Source organism: Cavia porcellus, unplaced genomic scaffold, assembly GCF_034190915.1.
Source record: "Cavia porcellus strain 051 isolate PalLab524CR breed Dunkin Hartley unplaced genomic scaffold, mCavPor4.1 scaffold_1, whole genome shotgun sequence".
NCBI lineage: Eukaryota > Metazoa > Chordata > Mammalia > Rodentia > Caviidae > Cavia > Cavia porcellus.
Window position 1 is genome coordinate 233,449,407 of NW_026947484.1, and position 22,624 is coordinate 233,472,030.

At 39.1% G+C, this 22,624-nt stretch overlaps 1 protein-coding gene and 1 long non-coding RNA gene across 4 annotated transcripts in view; one reads left to right on the forward strand and one right to left on the reverse strand.

Annotated features, from left to right (window-relative positions):
• Nucleotides 1-22,624, reverse strand: part of Slc4a1ap (solute carrier family 4 member 1 adaptor protein) — a 53,328-nt gene that overhangs the window by 21,918 nt on the left and 8,786 nt on the right. For 2 of the 3 annotated variants that reach the window (XM_013155821.3, XM_063230526.1), the window contains exons 7-9: nt 22,393-22,462; nt 16,926-17,112; nt 7,680-7,791 (exon numbers count right to left, since the gene is read on the reverse strand). In XM_013155821.3, the coding sequence (XP_013011275.1) occupies nt 7,680-7,791; nt 16,926-17,112; nt 22,393-22,462 (369 nt within the window). Of the gene's footprint in view, nt 1-7,679; nt 7,792-13,227; nt 14,417-16,925; nt 17,113-22,392; nt 22,463-22,624 lie in introns of those variants that run through there. The other variant, XM_063230532.1, reaches the window with a different exon arrangement.
• LOC134471575 (uncharacterized) lies at nt 14,230-20,229 on the forward strand. The gene is made up of 2 exons (XR_010041031.1): nt 14,230-14,325; nt 17,355-20,229. It is a non-coding gene; the product is annotated as an uncharacterized LOC134471575 (long non-coding RNA).

Sequence of the window (22,624 nt, forward strand, 5' to 3'; positions counted from 1 at the left end):
CCTTGTATTGTGTTTTTACATCATGTACTATGTCCATCCTTTTAATTTGACTGACTCTGTTTTGTTATGTCACATTTGGTTTTATTCTCTTCAAAAAAAAAAGTAATAAGAACTGTGAGAGTAATAAAACCCAAAATGTGTAACTGTCACTGTAAAAAAGAGGAAAAGAAAGTGCTCTAAAGGATATAACTGCATGTATATTTAAGTGTATAACATAGATAACCATATTACTGAGTTTTTGTTGGATCATTGAACAAAACTGTTTGCAGTCTCACTGTTTGTATGTCCACTTTATATGCTTTAATTTAATAACATGAGCAACTATTTCTAAGATGACAATATGTAATCTATTAACTAGTGATTTCCTGCTGTTTATTTTTTTTTAATTCTGTATAACATACCCTTTTCTTGTTTTTTTTTTTTCCTTAAATAAAATTTTTTTAAAAACCTAAAAAAAAAATTGTGGGGAGGGCATTAGTTTTTAAGCTAGAGAACAACTTTACTTCAGCATTTCTGGTTTCACCCTATTATAGACAACGAAGTTAGGTAGAAATATAGTAGGGAGGGGCTGGGGATTTAGCTCAGCGGCATAAGCGCCTGCCTTGTAAAGCAGGCAGTCGCGAGTTCGATCCCCGCTACCGATAAAAAGGAAAAAGACAAAAAAAAAAAAAAAAAAAAAGAGAACTATTGTAGGCAGTCAGACAGCGCTAGTCCCTTGAAGGAACCACTACAGAAGATGGGATAAGTTGCAACCTTGGGGAAGACAGAGCCTTTGAAGGCTAGACCTCAAGATAAAAGATGAAAGGAATGCACCCACATACTTCCTCTACGGATAAAACACTGGTTGATATTCTCAATAGGTATCCACTGCCTTGGGAAAGCCAGGAAGAGCCAATCAGCCACTCCCTCCAAGAAAAGCTCCTTCTGTTCCAAGCCTGCTTGCTCTGTGACTTGCTTCCCCATTTGATCCCCATTTAATCAATATGACCTGAGCAGTTTTGCTGGTGGTCTTACTGGTTGACTATAGCTTTGTCCCACCTCATGCCCACCTTATAATTTCCCACTTTTCCCTACCTTGGACCTGCCTTACGTCATGATTTTGCTCTATAAAAATCTCTTGAAGTTCAATCATTGGTTCAAAAAAAAAATTCTCCAAAATCTCTTGAAAAGGCAAGGTCCTTGGCGACCCACTAGGAATCCCTTCTGTCTCTCCAGATATGTTTCTTTCTCCAATAAGTATAATTTGCTCTTAACCTCTGTTGTTTCTAGAATTCATTCTTTGATTTTAAAGTGTGAGGGCATTTGTAACCCCCACTATTTGCTTACTTTTTGTCTTACTTTTTACTCTTTGCTGAGACAAAATACCTGATGCTCAAAGTTGGGAAAGGAAAGGTTTATTTCTTACAGATTTTGTAAGTTTCAGTCCACACTCAGTTGGCTCCAAGGCAGGGGGGCATGGCAGGGCCACAGTTCATGGCAGCTACAAACAGCAAGCGGGAACCAGCCAAAGAGCAAGACACACCTTCTTCCTGCCATTACATTCCATTCTGGCTCCACCCTTAGGCGGGTGTAGCACTGACACCATCAATCCAAGCACTAGACAATGAACCATCACAAATGCATAATGCAAACTCATGAGGCCTGGGGGCCACCGACATAAACCATGACATTTTTCTTTGCCCTTTTCTCTTTGAAATCCCCCAAATCCCGATCTTGAAAACTTCACTTATTTTATGGCCTATCAATGGTAGCTTAGATGCTTAGTTAGCAGGTAGACTTCAAACAGTAATTTTGGCCAAATCCCAAAAAGGCCTCCTCCTCTCCCTTAATTGGCCATAGTAACTACAAAAAGGGAAGCCAACAGCCAAGGTGACCAAAAGTGTGTGTCAATTAACCAACTGTGTAAGAAGGTCTTGTAACATTCCAAAGCAATGATAGTGCTGCAAAAAGGTGGTATCCATGGTAACCCCCAACCTTGTGAAGTCATACAGGAGTGTATATGATAAGAGAACAAAGGAACTGGGGCCAGTCAGCAGCTCCAATGGCCTGAGCTGAATGACCAATGCAGCTTTTGAAATAAATCTCACTTGTTCTTGAATCTTGGTGTCCCAAGAATAATTTTCTCGAGCATGCCATTACAAAAAAACATGAACTCATACCAGACACCTAGCAGGTTGGGAGTTTCTTTCCCCTATGTGACTACCACAGTGCCTGGTTGGGACAGGGTCACAAAAACAGTCACAGAGAGGGCACAGCTAAACAAAGACTCCCTGAGAATTTTAAGCTCAGGCCAGGAAGGACATGAGGGTCCTGTCTTCCATGATAAGAAACCAGGCTGGTCAAGTGTAGCTTTCAGATGGGGTTAGGTCTGAAAGTGCAGGTATTGAGTCTGTTTTTTGTTTGTTCTTCTTTTTGTACCAGGGATCCAACTCATGACCTTGCACTTGCCAGGCAGGTGCTTGTGCCACCGAGCTAAATCCCCAACCCAGGCATTGAGTCTTAGCACTCTGTCTGAATTCTACCCTGCTGCCTACATCCAGCACAGAAATCAATGTCCTTGTTGCTTTCCCCACCAACCAACATGAGCCCTGGCTTAGAGAGTTGCCACAGTCTGGTGTGTGCAGACAGAGGGAGCTCTGGAGTAGCGGGGGAACCTCACAAACTCATATGCTATAGGCTAAGAGGAGAAAGCCGTGACTCGGGGTGCACAGAGGAACACAAAAGCGAACTGCATGAGTGACTACAGCCTAGAGTAGAAAACAGAGTGACAATGCCCAGTAGGAAGGCAGGCAGGATTCAACATTTACACACAAAACATGACAGAAGCAAAACAGATCTCAGAAATGACTCACTGTCCCTCCCCCATATCCAGTGGATTCCAATAATGCAGACACTGGAAGAAATTACTCATTCAAAAAAACAGAGGAAATTTTTTGAATTCTTTTTAAAAATTTTTTTCTTAATTGAATTTTGGGACCATGGGGTTATTTTTCTCTCTTTTTTCCCTTTATTTGTTCTTTTTCTTTACTTTGCTCTTGTTTTTCTTGTATGTCATGTTTTGTTACTTTTACTTAATTCTATTGATTTCTTTTTAGTTCTGAATAGTTTTCATCATCTCACTTTTTTCTCCTTCTCATCTTCCTTTTTATTTTGTTTTTCTTCAATTTATTTTTTGGTACTGGAAATCAAACTCATGACCTTGTGCTTACCCGGCAGGCACTGTGCTGTTTAGCTATATCCCCAACCTCTTTTTGTTATTTTTAAAATTTTACTTCTTTCATTCTCCCTTTCCCCACCTCCCCTTTTTACTAGTATTACTATAGAATCTTTTCTACTGTTAATGATGGTATAATTGTTGTATTTAGCAGATACTCTATGTCAATATTTGGTTTTGTGTGTGTGGTACTGGGGACTGAACGCATGACCTTGCACTTGCCAGGCAGGTGCTTATGCCACTGAGCTAAATCCCTGGCCCTTGGTGTGTCTTTGTGTGTATAATTATAGGTCTCATTTCTATGATTAAGTGTGGTACAGTGGTTAGCTTTTATTGGTTCTCATGGTATGTCAATATCTAGATATCCTTGACACTATTATTGTTGCTGCTACCAGGATACCATAGTTGTTACTATTAATTTTTTTTTTTTTTTACTGTACCCAGTATCTTGTTTATGTCATCAACAATACTGTGGTTCATTCCAGAGAAATGCTGCACCAATTACACTGCACCCTTTCCTCCCAAGTGAATGGAGATGGCTGGACCTTGGAACAGACGTAAAGGCCTATAGTTAGCCATACCCAGAGTGCATTACTGAAAAGCAGACACTAACTAAAGAGATCTCCATCACTGCAACAAAGTTTTTCCACCATAATTAACCTGCAACCCTTGGTGCACAAAATAGAAACACGAGAAAGCCAAGCAACAAAACACCTCTGAAAACTCCCAAGACTCCCAAAGCTGACCCGAGAAGTATAAATGGGGAGGAAATAAAAAATATATATGATAAAAGACAAGATTAAAAACAAACCAATCATGGCCAGGGATTTAGTTCAGCAGCATCAGCACCTGCCTGGTAAGTGCAAGGTCATGAGTTCAATCCCTGATACAAAAAAAAAAAAAAAAAAAAAAAAAGAGCCTCCCCAAATAAAATACCCAATCAAAAATTGGGCAAGTAAAATATGTAGTCACGGAAGAAGTACAAATAGCCAACAGACAGATGAAGAAATGCTCAGCATCACTCACTGGCCATTGCAGAAGTAAAAACTTAAAACAACACCGAGATTCCATTACTCCAGAAAGAATGGCACATGCCCGTAATCCCAGTACTCGGAAGGCGGAGGCTGGAGGACTGTTGCAAATTCGAGACCAGCCTAGGCTACAAAGTGAGTGCATTGCCACCCTGAACTGCATAGTGAGACCAAGTCTCAAAAAGTCAAGAAGATGGGGAAGGGGAAGAGGAAGGGGAGGAGAAGGAAGGAGAAAGAGGAAGAGGGAGAAGAAATGAAGAATGGCTGTCATCGGGGCTGGGGATTTAGCTCAGTGGCATAAGCACCTGCCTTGCAAGCAGGCGGTCGTGAGTTTGATCCCCGGTACCGATAAAAATGAAAAAGACAAAAAAAAAAAAAAAAAAAAGAATGGCTGTCATCAAGCTGACAAGGCTTGAGGAAAAGGAACCTTTTATCCTCCTCTATTGTCAGTAAGAATATAAACTACTACAAGCACACTGGAAATCAGTATGAAAATTTTTCAAAAAAATTAAAATAGGAATTCTACTCTACCTACTTATTTATTCCCCTTCTAGGTAGCTTCCCAAGAGTTAAAGAGATATACAGTGATATATATGAATACCCATATTTATAGCAGCACAACTCACCTAAATCTTGGAAACATTCTATTTGCCTAACAACAATGAATAGATAAAGAAAAAGTGATATTTATATATAGTGGAGTACTACTCTGTCATAAAGAAAGATAAACTTGAGGCATTCGTAGATAAATGGATGTACCTTGAGTGAAATAAATCAGACGCATAAGCTTAAATACTATATAGTTTCTCTTAATGGGAAACTCAAAATACTGTAATATAAATAAAGAGCAAAAAATAAAAAAATTAGGAAATAGGGAGGTTTTTTACAAATGGGAGGAGGAATGAGATGTGGAGCAAGAGGGAAGAAAAGGAGGGAAGAATATTTTAAAAAAGAATTTAAGAAAGAAAATGGAAATAGAGCTTTTGCAAATAGAAAGGGGAACCAGAGTTGGAAGAAGCAGGAAGGCATGAGATGAGTGGGAGATGAAAAAAGCATGAAGATGTGTTTTATAGATGTTTCAACTCCCCACAATAAATATAATCATTCTTCGCTGCCAATATATAGGAATAAAGAAAATTTTAAAACACCACTGTGATCCCATCTGACTGCAGAAAGAATGGCTACCATCAAGAAACCAAATAATAAGAAATGCTAGCAAGTGGGTGGGAAAACAGGAACCCATCTACCTTGTAACTGTAAATTAGTACATTCACACTGAAAATCAGTACGCAGATTACTCAGAAAACTAAAAACAGAAATTCCATTGATTCAGCTATTCCCCTTCTAGGTATCTTCCTAAAACAGATAAAGTCGTAACATGTGATACAAGCATACTCATATTTAGAGCAGCACAATTCATAATAGCTAAATTTTGGAACCGACCTATGTATATCAACAGGTGAATGGGTAAAGAAAATGTAACATTTATAAGCAACAGAGAACTACTCTGCCATAAAGAAGGATAAATCTGAGTCACTTGGAAGAAAATGGGTGTACCTGTAGGCCATAATGTTAAGTGAAATAAATCACCCACAAGCTTAAATATCATATTCTTTCTATTATATGAGAAACCAAAAGTATAAATAAACCAATGAGCAAAATAAAAGATAGACAGCAAGGGATTGGGAGACAGATCTTTTGCAAATGGGAGGGGATAAAAAAAGGGAGGGAAGATGGAGCGAAGAGGAAGGGGATGCAAAAATAATTTTAAAAAATTTAAACCTTTTTCAAACTTCTCCTTCCCCTAAAAAAAGTACTTTAAAAAAACTGCATGTTTATGGAAAGAGAAAATGCCAAAATGGGCCTTGGTTGCATCATTTTTTTTAAGTATAAGATTTAGTTTGGTAATCTTAGAAAAGTGTTTTTCTTTTATTTAAAACCTAAACAAGGACCAAGGATATAGCTCAGCAGCACAGCATCTGTGTGCCAAGTGGGAGGTCCTGAGTTTGGTTTCCAGTATGAAAAGAAAAAAAAAAAAACATAAATTGCTGGACTTGTTTACACAAGCCTATAATCCCAGCACTAAGATTGAAGAAGGAGGCTCTTGAGTTTGAGGCCTGCTAGGGATACATAGCAAGTTCAAGGCTAGCCTGGATCACACAGTAAGATTGTCTCAAAAATCAAGAACACCCACTGATACAGCTCAGTGGTACAAGTGCCTCTTTGGCAACCACAAGCTTCTGAGTTCGATTCCCGGCACCAAAAAAATAACAAAACAAACCTTAGGGCCAGGGATATAGCTTAGCCATACAGCACCTGTCTGGCAAGCGCAAAGTCATAAGTTGGATCTCCAGTACCAAAACACACACACCAAAAAAAAAAAAAAACAAAAAAAACCCCACCAAGAACAACAAAAACCCTAAAGGGAGGGGGAAAGAAACAACTAAAGACATAAATACCACGCTTTCCCAGAAAGCCTGCATCTTAGTTAAACCACATAATTCACTCAGAATATGTAGCTGGGAATCTTCAATTTTCAGAATGTGATTCAACTGGATACAGGTCTTTAAAGTAAGTTAAAATGAGGCACGTAGGATAGGCCCCCAAGCTAACATGCCCAGTGACATGAGAGACACACCAGACAATCACGTGAAAGGGCAGCAAGAGGGGCAGCCACCTTTCACTTGAAGAAACCAACCTTGCCAGCACTTTGATCTTAGACTTGCAGCATCTAGAATTATAAAAAAAATAAACTTCTGTGGCTTAAGCCCCTATCTATAGCATTTTGTGATAGCAGCCCTAGAAAACTAATTCACAAGGTCCAACTCCTTGGAGTCATGAAAAAAAAGCAAAAATCTATGAACAGGAATGTATTCAGAGCAAAAATGCACCTCAGTGTCTTCATATAGGAAAGGAGAAATCATAAAACTTTAGATAAAGAAGACGTGGATCTGACTGCCCACTCAGCTGCATGATGATGGTATGATCCACTATTTTGGCTTCCTATGTTCTTATCTGTAGGACACAGTGATTTCTACATCTTATAAAGTGTTCAGAGGATTAAATCAAGGATGAAAAACCAGATGGCAGAGGCAGGTATAGACAATGTTACTAGCATGTTAGCTGAATCTATCTACAGTCAAAAGCATATAATGTAGGAGATACATTCTTAAACTCAGCATTTATTAAAAATTTATTGGAATGCTACTTTACAAAGCATTACTTGCAAACTGATTGGCATGAACCAGTCCATCAGTTCTTGGTAACCCTAACCTAACAGAAAAACCCAACAACTAAATTCTGAGCTAGGTATGACTGAACCAACCCTACAGCCTTTCACTGCAGAATGAGTCATTTGTACTTTCAAAAGAAAGAAAAACTAGTTCAGGGATATTTCAGGAATCAAAAATTTAACACTCTGACTTATAACTTACCCCGACTGTTCCAGTTTTTAATTTGAATTTGCTTCCACCTTTCATGGCACCAAAAAGAGGCAACGTAAGCTTCTTAGCTTTGTTTCCTGAATCTGCAGTCTGACTTTCGGTCCTAAAAAAAAGGAACAATTATACATATCTATTCAGCCCAAAATTTTATCTAAAAATATGATACTAACAAAGAAACTTCTAGCAAGCCAAAATTTACCACCAAATGAGTATCTGAGCACACAACAATATGAGGTATTCAGTCAGGCATGATAGTGCACACTTGTAATCCCAGCCATGTGGGAGACTGAGGCAGGAGAATCACAAGTTTCAGCCATCAGAGCAACTTACTGAGACCCTATATCAACATAAAATTTAAAAAGGAGGGTATTTGTAGTTCAATGGTACAGCTTTTGTCTTGCATCTATGAAACCCTGGGTTTAATCTCCAACACCACACAGAAAAAGAAAGCAAGAAAGCAAAGCAAAGCAATAAATCACACCCTGACTGACAGGCTTTGTAATTTTGTTGTGTTTTTTTTCTTTCTTTTTATCTATGAATAAAATGGATTTACAAAAAAAAAGAAGTCACGAATGTAGCTATGAAGGATGAGAGGATACTGTTCCCTTAGTCTAGTAATCAGAAATATGTTGCACGACTTCACGTTTATAAAATGATGACTATAGCACAAAGAGCACTGATGAAGGAGAATATGTAAGTAAGATTCCCATCTCTCATAAGCAGCAGGAAACAGATCCATAACACAAAGCTCTGTTGCCCACCAATCTCTAAGGGGTGCCTTACTTACCTGGAGTTCACACTTAAAACCAGGCTCAATAACTCTGAATACAGAAAAAATCTAAAAAAGTATGTGCATGGGGAGAGAACAGTACCCTGTTTAGCTAGAGACACCGCAACTGTTGAGTTTGTCAACATTCCTACTGGCTGGAGATAGTTTATAAAAGCTAAGCCTATTAGGGCAAAACTAAAAGGGAACAACAACAAAAAAGAGGTATCAGAAATTAGAAGGAGGCTAGAAGAACTGCAAAAATAAAGAAGGAAGTTGAGCTGACAAGATATGCAATTTTTAAGAACAAAGGTAACAGTGAGAAGATGGAAACAGGAAAGTAGGCAGAGGTGACACGGCAAAGAAAAGGTAGCATGAACAGACAGAGGAAAATGTCCAAAGAACTGCCCGAGGCCAGAGAAAAAAGCCTGGGCTTTCTTCCCACGGGCCATGGGGGGCCGTGTAAGCAGGGCTGCCAGTCTTGACTCAGGATGACCCGTATCAGAAACTGGGTGCCCTGGCCCACCCTGAAGTTCAACCTGCCACTACTCCACGTCTTACCTAAGTCTTGTCCCTAGTGGTGCTATTGGTCCCACATTACTGCCTTCTTCCTTATAGTCAGTGCTATGGCCACTAGCAGAATCCTGCTTGCCTGGCCTTAAAACACCCTCTGCCAAAACATGATTCTTCACATCCTTCCCCACAGGCCTCCTGAAAGTAAGTGCTGGCACAAGAAGGTACAGGTATTTTTTAGCTACATTAAGTAGCTGAAATGTATTTAATAGTTGCAGCAAATAGCTGGGCTGGCCTGGAAGATGTGCAAAGACCAGACCAAAGGAGGAGAAAAAGCCGAAGACCAGAACACAACCAGGAGCTGCCCAGGGCACGTGGTTGGGAGGCAGTTAGTTAGAAACTGGAAGCCCAACCAGAGTGCTACCAATGAGAAGAGACACAGCACCTAAGCCAGGATCTAAGAGCAGAACGGAGAAAAGCCGAGCAACCACTGACGGGGAGGAGGCTCTGGAGAAACTGATACACACCTTCCAGCTCGGAACACCCCAAGCATTAAAGGGTTACAGATGCTGAATGAGAACTCACTAGTAAAACTTAAGACAATGATGACAATAATACACGGATGCCTGTACTTTAACCTTTTATTTAACCTTTTCATCACCATTACCTTCAATTTACAGATGAGGAAAGTGACGACCAAAGAAGTTAATAACTTGCCCCAGAATACAGAAGGTAATTGGCAGAGCTGAGAATTAAGCTTAGGAGCCCTAACGCCACTGCTAACCTACCTCCTCACTGCCAGTAAGGTAACTTCAGTGTCCCCTGAGTCACATGGAGTTTTGTGGGCTTATCCAGTAATCACTCGGTGGCAACCTCTCTTCTCCTCAGTGGGTGCCTAAAACCACAGATGGTTCCCAATGCTCTATATCCTTTTTTCCCACATATATACAAATTTATTGCCTTTCCTCCTTTACAGTACTTATCATGCCCTGTCACTATGTCTTTTGCAGTTTGGGGTGCAAAAATAAACTAGCATAAGTTTCTTTCCCTTTTTTCCACAAGTTTATGGATACAAGACTTGTTCTTATCACAGGATCTTAGTAACCTAAGCAAATATTTTTTTTCATTAAATCAAAAACTTTCACCTTTTCACTCAAAAGAAATACTTTATTATGGCTTTTCTTTGGCATATCTGAACTGCCAGCATTACTACTCTCACCAAATAATGCTGAATCCCGGAGAGTCTATCTGATAAGTACTAGGCAACTGTTGGGTAGGTAAAGTACACAGCACGCATATGCTGGACGAAGGAATGATGCATACCCTGTCAGGACAGAGCAAGACAGATGACATTTCATCATGCTTCTCAAAACAGTGTGCAACTGCTGGGGGTGGTGATATACACATGTAATCCTTGCACTCAGGAGACTGAGGCAGGAAGACTGCTGTGAGTCCAAGGGCAGCCTGGGCTATACAGTGAGTACAAGGGCAGCTTGGACTACACAGCGAGACCTTGTCTCAAAAAACCAAAAAACAGGGCCGGGGATCTAGCTCAGCAGCATAAGTGCCTGCCTGGGAAGTGCAATGGCGTGAGTTCGATCCCTGGTACCAAAAAAAAAACCAAACTGTGCAATTCAAAATTCATCAGTTATTTCTTTCTGGAAATAATTATTTCAGCTGGCAACAGGTAATAAAATTTCAGATAGCAAAACCATAGATAGGGTAGAATACTGTATTAAATATCTAAACTACACTTAAATCTCTGAACAAATCAGCCTAATTGGGGAATAAATTTTCTGTAGATATGATCAACAGTTCCAGAAGCATTTTATCTCCGTAGCAATGAAAGACAAGATATCCCCTTAACGTTTAGAAACTCCTTTATATAATGCCCCAATATCAAGTTACACTTTTTATATACAGAGGTGAGGGCTTAATAATACAGTGTTAATCAACATTGGCAGTGATGGAAGCAAACTATACTGTACTATCACTACAGTAAGGCACCAGCCATCTGTGGCTGTTGTGCACATGAATTATGCCATTGTGAATAAAGAACTGAGTTTTTTAGTTTTATTTAAAGAAATTTTAATAGTACATGTGGCTACGGATACTATACCGGACAGCACAGATCTGAAGGGAAAAAGAAACTTCCTGGTAACTTCCTACCCTCATAGTAAGAGAACCTACCTAGTCAGCACCACTGCTGAGATGTTCACCTGGCCGGGTCAGGGGAGTCTACATTTTCAAAATTGTTGATGAAAAAAAGAATTGTTGGTGAGACAATATAGAAATTTAAATACTGTCAAGTTTAAAAAGAGTGAATCAATCTCTCACACACGCACATAAATATTCATAAATACTAGCTAAATCTGAGAAAAATTATTCTCAAAATCTGACTTACAAATTACTCAATAATTTTCTAAATGTCTAAGAATGGACTGTGGTTAATTTGTTTTCCCAAAAGCAAAGTTAAAAAACTAACCTATGCTGACTATGATGGTGAACACCTGTAATCCCAGCACTCAGGAGACTGAGGCAGGAGAACTGCCAAGAGTTTGAAGCCAGCCTAGGCTGAACTCCAAAGTGAAGCCCTGTCTCAAAAAGGGGAAGAAAAAATGACCTGTTTGAGTTCTATGCCTCCCTTCCTTTTAGAGGAAGAAATGACACTTTAAAAGAAGTATTTATTAAAGACTAAGGATGCAGCTCCGTGGCAGAGCACTTGTCCAGCATGTAATGTGTGAGGCGCTGAGTTTGAATTCTGACACTGAAAAACCCATTTTAAATACATTAAACAAGCCAGGTAAGGTGGTGTATAACTACACCAGTACTCTGGTGGTGTACAATTATACCAGTACTCTGAGGAGCTCTGCAAGAGCAGGAGATCTGCAAGTGTGAGCGCACAATGGGCAACTCAGTGACTCAGCAAGACCCTACCTCAAAATAAAAAGTAAAAAGAGAAGCAAAGGATGTAGCTCAGTGCAACAGCCCTGGCTTCACAGGATCACAAAATTCCTAGAATTTTGTCATTCCTAGAACGACAGATACAGGCATTAAAAGGCAGTTTGTGCTTATGGATTTTTGTCTGCGATTTTAAAATCATCTAAGATTTATCAATTCCAAGAAAGGAGGGTCAAGAATAAGTACAGATTGAGGGGCTGGGGAGTTAGCTCAGCAGCATAAGCGCCTGCCTTTTAAGCGCGCAGTCGTGAGTTCAATCCCTGGTACCAAAAAAAAAAAAAAAAAAAAAAAGAATAAGTACAGATTGAACTTAAAACTATCAAAAACTCTTCTATACGCAACTGTGAATTCTGATTTTGAAATGCAATTGTGCAGAGCCCTGGTCCAGGCTAATTTAATGCACTCTAAGCCAGATACATTGCTTGAGCCCCAGGTTTAGGACTAGAAGAAATAAAAGGAGAGACAGAGAGAAAAAAAGAGCAAGTTAATAAGCCCAGCTTCACAGCTTCCAGTTATTTGCTTTTAAAGTAAGTTAGGTCTAGCCCCCGGGCCCCGTCTCCACCTCTGTCTCTCCACATTACTTGTGAGAACTGGGGCTTCTCAGGTGAGAATTTTAGCCTTCTGGCTATTTGGTATTCTGAGATCCCAGCATGATAAACTTTGTCCTAAAGTCATTGGTTATGTGAATCAGGCTTTGTTTCTTTTAAAAACACACTATTTTAATAAACTATCTTCAAGCTCTAAATCCATTAAGCATGAAGGGTGTATACTGTGGAGAGTCTCCCCCCACTGCTGTCCCTCAGCCAGCCAGTTCCCTTGCATGAGGCAACTGATATTATCAGTCTTTCTGAGATACTGTAGCAGATGCTGTTGGTGTCCCTGTCTGAGTCCCTTCACCAGGGCAGAAGCTACTGCAGACACTGACTGCCAGAGGCCCATGACTGCACCTTTCTCAACAGAATTGCTGCTCTGCCTCCCCATGTGCAATGAAGGTTGAGACAGGCATCAAAGCCCTGGCCCCTGGCCTGTCACTGCTGTGCTGCCATTACAGCTCCTAAAAGCACATCTTGGCCCTGCTTCTCCCCATGCCCTGTCCTGCTCCCTCCCGCCTTGAGGGCACTGTCTCAGTCAATCAGTGGTAGAGAAATCCCAGTTCTAAGGCTGCTTTTTCAAGAAGTCAACCTCCCCTCCCTGGTAAGCGGAGGCAGGGTGGCAGACTGCAGCCCTTCCAGGGGGAGAACTAGCAGTTGTTATAACTTGAGCCCCGGTATAAAATCCAAGGAGGCAAGAGACCGAAAATTTAGTGGCAAAGGCTTTATTTTTAGGCCTGGCGACCAGTCTCCGGGAGCCAATTTGGAGACCGTCCCCTAGAAGCTGAAGGGAGGACTTTAAAAAGGGGCTGGAGGAAAGGGCGGGGGGGGGAGAGAAACAAAGAAACCTGTAGAGCCATCAAACTTGTTGACCCGAGTCTGGAAACTGTATTGCTGTCTATTTAGCTCTGACAGTCTAGGGAGTTTCTGGTGTTTTTTAAATTACTCCCATCTTGCAGACTGACATTATCTCAGAGTGGCACGTCTGCAGCAATATTTGGAGAAGAAAGTGGAGAGTTAATTATCTCAGGACAGCTTGTCTTCACTAGTGAGTGCGAAGGGGTTACAAGTTATGAGAGGCTGGAACTTAAGTTTTACAAAGACCTGATATCTAACTCATTTGATACATACAGAACAAAAGGAAAGCACCGATTGGGGTTTGGGCCATAGTATTACCCGGTAATTTGTTTAAGCTAAGCAGTTCTTAAAATTGGGGCAGGCTCATTTTACAACAGATCATCACCGGGTCGGGGGGAGGTCACCAGAAACCCAAATTTTTTATGGCCTAGATAGATAGGTGAGGGGAGAGGGAGGCAATAAGGCGCCATACAGAACAGAAAACGGCGGTAATGTGTCAAGGTCAGGGTAAAGGGTTAAACTCACACGCAAATCTCTCTGCACACAAGCAGGTTACTTTAAACAAATGTAAATTAATTGCCATTTTAGTTTTCCTTAGCTCTTTAGCGGAGAATAGAGGCTCCTAGCAGTGATTAACAACCCTTGTTAGCTTGTTTTAGCACAGCTTCTGTAGTTTGTAGAGAGCAACAATGGTTAACATATCAATTAGGTGAGATTCTTGCAATTCTTTACAGAGGAGAGTGTTGCTCAACAGATCAATTAGGTCCCTTAACATATCAGTTAGGGAAAAAGGATAAAACAAACACATTTAGTAAGCCCCTATACAGGTTTGCTATAATACACATATAACAAAGCTATTTTCTTAGGGTACAACAGCAGTGTCTCCTGAGATCCGAGCCATGTTGGAACTGAGGACTCTGGGAAGCCAAGCAAGCACCTCCCCTCCCTGGTAAGTGGAGGCAGGGTGGCAGACTGCGGCCCTTCCAGGGGGAGAACCAGCAGTGTCTCCTGAGATCCACACCATGCTGGAACTGAGGACGCTGTGAAAACAAATGACCATTCTGCCTCCCTGCTTAGCAATAGTGAACCTACTGCTACATGGCCTAGAGTCAACTATATCCCCACCCACCCACTCATTAGCAAGTGGGAACCAGAAATCTGAGCATCTCCTGGGAGGTTGGCCATAGCAAATAAGGGGGACTTCCTTCTACCATTTCTTTGAAAGCAAATATTTTTATTACTGTTTTGCTCTTTTCTGATTAATGGTACTGCTCTATTCAATATTCTGTTTTGATAAGTTCTATAGTGTTCTATACTTCATCTCATTTTGATATATGGGATTGAAAGAACAACTATTATAAAGATAACAAAATATACTGTGATACCTATTACTGTTATCCCAGTAACCTGCTGTGAAGTTCTGTACCAATTTCACTGTACGATCTTAGTTGGCTTTATTCTGACTTGTTCTGTTGTATACTTTCAAAATAAAAATTTTAAAAATAAATAAATAAAAAGAAAGTTAAGAAGATTATATGCATACACAAAAATGCCCTCCTGCAAACAGTCCTTATTATAAGCACTGTCCTACTACTCACTAACGTCTTTTATTACTTCCTATAGTTTGACAATGTTGCATTTTATTTTATTGTCTTTTTGAAACAGGGTCTCACTATGCAGTTCAGGATGGCCTTGAGCTCACTTTGTAGCCCAGGCTGGTCTTGAACTCGAAACAATCCTCCTGCCTCAGCCTCTGGAGTGCTGGGATTACAGGTATGAGCCACCATGCCTAGCTGACAACATTACATTTTAAATAAATGGTTGCTCCAAAAGCTGCATGGTGTTTTACTGTATGTTTGTAATTCATTTAATCTATCCTCTCTGATAAACTTTTAAGTAGCTTCTCATCTTTTACTATCATAAATATGCTGGAATACACATTGGTTTCTTAAGTATGCAAGACACAAACAACTAAAAATAATAATTAGATCAAGGGCATATGTATTTAAACTGAACAAACTCTGACAATTTGCCTGCATAAGGAATGTCCTAATGTGTCTTTTAGTCACAGCCTCATCAGTACATCATATTGACACCTTATGAACCTTGGTTCATTTGTTTCTTTTTTTAAAAGTTTTATTAATTTATTTTTTTCCAGAAATTGAACTCAGGACTTTGCACTTGCCAGGCAGGTGCGTGCCGCGCAGAGCCTTAGCCCATTTCATAGATAAAAATTTGCATTACATTGGAGAATCTCTATTGTGAGTGAGATTAAGCATCCTTTTATATTTTTAAAACTGTATTCCTTTTTCAGTGGCTTGTCAGTAGGTATCCTTTGCCCATTGTTATGGTTGATATATTGTGTCAACTTGAGAAGTTTAACTACCAGACTTAGCAGGGAGCCAGGGTCCTTCCTTTGTAAATATCCTCATCCTAAACAAGACCAGCCACAGAGATTTTGTGAATATTACACCCGCCCTGGAGGAGGGGGGTGACCTGTAAACAATATAAGGGAGGAGAAGAGGCTTGTCTTCCTCCTTTTGCTGCTGCCTTGAAGTGTTGCCCCAGTGCCATGCTGCCCTGTCTTGGAGCCACCTGATTGTGGACTGAAACTTCCACAGACAGTGAGCTAAATAAACCTTGCCTTCTTTCATTTTGGGTATCAGGTGGTTTTGTCCCAGCAAGGAGAGAAAAGTAACTAAGACACCCATTTATGTCTTGGGTGATTTGTTAGGTCTTTATATTTTAGAGAAATCAGTCTTTTATACATATTGTTTTTTATATTTTAGAGAAATCAGTCTTTTATACATATTGCTTTTTGAAAGCGTTGACACACACCTATAATACCAAAATTCTGGGAGGCTGAAGCAAGAGAATCATGAATTTGAGTCCATGCTGGACAAATCAGTAACTTAACATGACCTGGTCTCAAAATAAAAAAAGGTTTGGGTACAGCTTAGTGCAAAGATCCCAGGTTCAGTTCCTAGTACCACCAAAAAAAAAAGAAGTTTACTCTGCACAAATTGGGTAAATTAAGAAAAAAAAACTTCAGCTGGGCTTGGATTACACAGCTGTAATCTCAGCACTTGGCAGGCTGAGGCGGAAGAACTACTGGGCATTTGAGGCCCAGTTACATAGTGATTCCAACACCAACCTGGACTATGTAGTGAGATCCTGACTCAAAAACAAAGACAAACACATAAACAAAAAAAAAAAAAAAAAAAAAAAAAGGAAGAGAAAAAACTTCACAGCCTTCCAATTAAATAAGAAATCAGTTTTTCCTGAAAATGCCCCAACAGTCTAGACTTTTACAAGTGGGTTTTTAGTCTCTCTATGAAACCACTGCCTTTTGTGCTTATTTAAAGGATGCAGTTCAGTGGTAGAGATTGCTAGCATTTCAGAGGCCCTGTGTTCTATCCCTAGCAACCCCCCTAAAGGATTTCTTACTTACATTTCTATCTTGTAATTATTATTAAAATAGATTGAAGGATAATTCAGAGTGTTATCTAAGCTACCATGGTTATTTAAAATTCCAAATTATATACTTACTTTTTTAGTTCAGGAATCTCTGCTGGCTTTACAAGTTTTATTAACCCTTTAAGTCTCTGCTGTTCTTTCCTTAGTTCAAAAGTTCTCAGGTGAAGTTTCTTCCGGGACACACCATCTAATGCGTTCCCTGATTTAATTTCTGACATGAACGCATCTAATGAATCCTGAGATGCCGACTCTGAGAGAGCTGCCCAAGAAAGGGATAATATATATTTAGAAAAATGGTCCCAAATATTAATTTCATTAAAGTTTCCATAGAAAAGTCACCAGCATAAAGTTGGACAAAGACTATCACTGTTATTAGGAATACAGAAATCAGTTATAACTTTGAGACACTGGGAAATGATTTTACCTCAGGGGACTTCCTATCCTGTAACTACTAAATAAAAAACCAGTTAAACCAAATAACTATTATGTTCTTTTGATTAGAGTGGTAAGTGGCCGAGAAAACAGCCTCTTTTAAGAGTCACTATCCAGACACTGGAATACAACATTGTGAGGAAGCCAGGAAGAAAGTGGGCCCTCTGGACCCGGGAAGAATCTGACGTGTGCATTGAAGCCCACAGAGAGAATGAAAAGAAAAACTTCAGTGAAGAAGAAGGCGGTAGCTGGTGGCGCCTTCTCCCAGAGCCGGATCACTGTATGAGAGGACTTGTTCAAACCTGGAGACCCACAGTCCTGGTGACAGTGACAGCTGATGACCCCCGCGGCCCCTGCAGAGATGTGCAGTGGAGGGGAGCAGTGGACTTGGAGGACTGCGCTGGCTGGTGGTAAGTGCAAAGTACTTAGTCCTCCCATGGGAGACTGATTGGCTGGAGCCATTTTGGAGATGGGACTTTCAGCCCAGAACCAAAACTGCTGCTGATTTCCTCTAGCAGCTCCCAGCTCCCATGGAAATTGCTTGAACTGCGGTGAGCCCAATGAGTCTGGTCTCATCCGGGCCTGCTGAGGCTTCCACTACTCCACCATAAAGCAACTGCTGGCTTGCTGGGACAGAGTGGCACGGTTCAGGACTCCATCTCCACGGGCTGGCTACTAGTGAAACCACAGAGAATCCTGGAAGTGGACTATTTGTTTTTCTTTTTCTTTTCCATTTTTTAGTTGTTGTTTGTTTTGTTTTTAGTGTCCTCTTGGGGTTTTTTTTTCTTTCTCCTTCATTTTCTTTATGAGTGTGAGAATGGTTCCTAACCTCTTTGTGGGTGTGGTTCTGTTCTGCTCTTTTTTGTATCTCTCCCATCTCTCTTTTCCTTTGTCTTCTCCATCAGTTTCCCTAGGTTGGTGTGATCCCATTTTGTCCTCCAGCCTTACTTGTAACCTCATTTTCTTCTTCCACTTCTCTATTTTTTCCTTAATCCATTTTAAATTTTAAAACCGAGGGAAAAATGGACACATTACTTATATATTGCATATAATTATCAGGTTTGTTTTACAGTTTGTATTATAATCACAAATCTAGTTCATACAGTTAAAATTTGCAAATTAAGTGTTGGATCACTTTGTTGTTTTATAGACTTTGTTTGAGGCTACTTGTAGCACTACAGCCAAAACTGACATAATTGTTCTAAAGAGCTGTTTGTCTTGATAATCCATGATTGAGATTAACTAAAGGTCACAGGAAATACAGTGGTACAGTGCCAAAAACCAGATCTAGGCCAAATAAGCAACAACTTCTCCTCTCCAACAAACTGAAGAGGAAAGACCTTCCAACAAACTCAAAACTCAAAAACACCAGCTACACCTGGAAGACACCTCAGAGAAGTAACCATCACCTAAGGGTCCTAATACCACCAATAAAGCAGCCTGCCATAGGCAACTTACAAAAGCATCACCTCAGGAATTAAACAAAAAAAGAAAAGAAATAAAAACACACTTAAACAATACACAACCCATACATCCAGTCCACCAAAGGCAAACCCAGGGGGCAATGAGGTGGGACAATCTGAGAGCCCCCCACCAACAAACAACAAAGCAATTGAACGAGGCTCTGGAAAAAATGCAATCAGAAATATTCTCTTAAATAACTACAGAGATTACCAAAATACACATCATGCTTAGTGATGTCAGAGCAGACACAGACAAAAAAAATAAGCAAAGTATAGAAGTATAGCATAGGAAAAAAATGGAATCCATTAAGCCAATTCAAGCAGATATCCAGAATAAAAATTCCACTGAAGGTATTTAGAGCAGATTAGGCCACTGTGAGGACAGGATCTCAGATACTGAAGACAGGCTTGCCCAGTTAGTGACCAGGAAAAAAAAGATTTCTCAAAAATAGCAAAAACCCATGAGAAATCCATCCAGGAGCTGCTAGAAGAGACAAAGAATAATTTAAGATTAATTGGAGTCAATCAATAAACAGGATACCACAAATGACATTAAAAAATGTTTCACAGACATCATAACAGAAAACTTTCCTGAGAAAAAGAATTTGACATAGAGATAAATGAGGCATCTAGAACTCCAATTAGCAATGATCAAAAAAAAAAAATCTACAGCCAGGCATATCACAGTCAATCAACATTTCAGAAATTCAACACAAGAATAGAATCGTAAAAGTTGTTGTGTGTGTGGGGGGGGGGGAAGTTAGGGGAAAGAAATAAATCATCTATTGAAGGAAAGCCCATCAGAATCACAGCTAATTTCTCAGCACAAACTTTCACGTTAAGGAGAGTTTGAAGTACCCCAAGTTCTAAAATAGTAACTTTCAACCTAGACTGATGTATTCCCACAAACACTATCTTTCAAAATTGATGGGAAAATAAGATACTTCCATGACAAAGAACATCTGAGGAATTCTATTGAAGATAACAAGAGACATCATAGTAACCACTGTAGATCACCTAGTATTGTGGTTTAAATGTCTTTTTCATTTCGTGTTTTTCTAGGAATTTGTTTTTTGTCTGGTTTTGATTTGTTTTTTCCTCTAATACAGAAAGGATAGATATACATGTAGAGACTCATGCATGTGTAGAACTTCTAACAGTTTATGAGAATTGATTATATAATGCATGATGAAATAAACAAATACTTTGAAGAAAGAGACACCAAGGTACCCAGTAGCATCATGACATAATTCTGTAGCATCATGACATAAAATCTAGCAATACTATTTTATGGCAGCCATTGCTGATTTCCCTATTGTCTGGTCTTGAAGACCTAAAATGCCTTCATCATCCTGTTCAGATAAGTTTAATACTATTTTGTTTGGTATGAATTCACGTATGTGAAGTTATGGACAACTATTTGGAAGAAAAAAGAGACAATATGATAGACAATGAAGATCTCTGATGCTCTTGCTTTGAAATCTGTGACTCTTAAATTGTTTTCTTATGATATATTTTGTTCTGTTTTGTTATGCTTAATTTTACCCTCTTTAAAATACAAAAAGAAAAATATAGAAGAAATGGACAGATTCCTAGATACATATCAATTACCAAAGCTGAATCAAAAAGATATAAAAAAACTAAATAACCCCAATATCAATATTTATTTTATTTTTTATTTTTGGTAGTGGGAATCAAGCTCAGGACCTTGCACTTGCCAGGCAGGTGCTTATGCCACTGAGCTAGATTCCTGATGCTAACCCAATATTCATAAATCAAATCAAAGATATAATTAAAAATCTAACAACAAAGAAAAACCCGGCCCTGATAGATTCACTGCTGAATTCTACAACAAATTTAGTGAAGACCTAACAACACTAATTCTTAAACTCTTTAATGAAATTGAATGGGAAATAATATTTTCAAATTAATTCCTGGAAATAAGTATTACTCTGATTCCAAAACCAGAAAGGACCCAAGTAAGAAACAGAATTACAGGCCAACTCCCTAATCAATACTGATTCAAAAATACACCATAAGATACTGGCAAACATAATGCAGCAAACTGTCACAAAGATTGCACACCATGGTCAAGTGGGATTCATCCTAGGAATGCAGGCATGGTTCAACATACACAAATCTATAAATGTAATATATCATATTAACAGAGCAAGGGAAAAAATCATATGATCATCTCAATAGATGCACAAAAAGCTTTTGACAAAGTCCAGCACCCATTCATGATAAAAAATCCTTCAGAAAATTGGAATAGATATTCTTTATCTCAATCTAATAAAAGCTATCTATGCCAAACCAACAACCAACATCATACTAAATTGACAGAAACTCAAAGCTTTTATTCTAAAATCAGGAATAAGGCAAGGATGTCCACTGTCTCCCCTCTTATTCAATAGAGTCCTAAAAACTGTAGGTGGAACAAGTAGACAAGAGAAATAAATAAAAGGAATAAAGATAGGAAAGGAAGAAGTTAAACTATTGTTATCTGCAGATGACATAATACTTTACTTACAAGATCCCACCAAAAGATTTCTAGATTTAATAAGCAAATTCAGTAACGTAGCAGGTTACAAAGACAACACCCAAAAAACAATAGCTTTCCTGTACACAAATAAAAAAGCTCTCTGACAGAGAAATTAAGGAAACAGCATCTTTCACAATGGCATGCAAAAAATTGAAACAATCTAACAAAGGATGTGAAAGACCTCTACAGTGAAAACTGCAGTACTCTGAAAAAGGAGACTGAAGAGGATATTAGAAAATATAGAGATATCCTGTGCAGTAACAAACACTGAGGGAATGTGGGGGAAAGGAACCCTTCTCCACTCTTGATGGGGATGCAGACCAGTGAAACTACTGTGGAAATCAGTGTGGAGATTCATCAAAAAACTAGGATTGGAGGTCCCATTCTACCCAGCTATTCCCATTCTGGGTATCTTCTCAAAAGAATTAAAAACATCATACCACAGTGACATATGTGCACCCATGTTTATAGCAGCACAGTTTATAATAGCCAGATCTTGGAAATAAGCTAAATATCCATTGACTGAGGATGGATAAAAAGATGTGGTATTTTTGTACAATGTACTACTCAGCCATAAAGAAGGATTATCTGGACCCTTTTATAGGTAAATGGATGCAATTTGGGATTACACTCATTAGTTAAATAAATAAGATATATGTGTACACATCATATAGTTTCATTAGTGTGACAAGCTGAAAGATAAAACATGTATATGTAGATATCTACATAAAAAAGTTAAGATAGCTGTACTACTGATTTCTCTGAGTTTGCTGAACAGAAAGATTTGTCCTGATATTGTCTGGACAATTGAATGCAGATGTCTTATGCTCTGGGTGAATGATTTAGGGATGACAATGTGTAATACATGTACCATTGTTGCCCCCTGATTGATGTGTTCTGAAATTTTGTTATTTTTTTCTTTTTCTCCTTTTTTCTTTTTCTCCTTGAATAAAGTGGATTTTTAAAAAATGTTCTTTCTAGGTCTTCAATGTTGCTCACTAGAAAGAGTCTATTTGTTTATATTATTAACCAATGTAGCCCCAATGCCTAGCATAATGCACTGTATATGGAGGTGCTCATAAATATTTGATAATATCATTACCTTTGCTTGAAGCCTTGAGCCTCTCAGAAATTTCAGAAAGTTCCTTTTCAGCATCATTTAACTTTGCAACCTGTACACCCAGATTAACACAGTTAGCAAATGGTTTTCTTCTTGCCAAAACTGTTTATCATCCCCCTATTTTTGTAATTGTTATTGCAAGTTTCAGGAGAATTAATCTATAAGTGCAGCTAAAACTCTCCATAAGTTAACACTTTCCATTTGCTTATTTAAC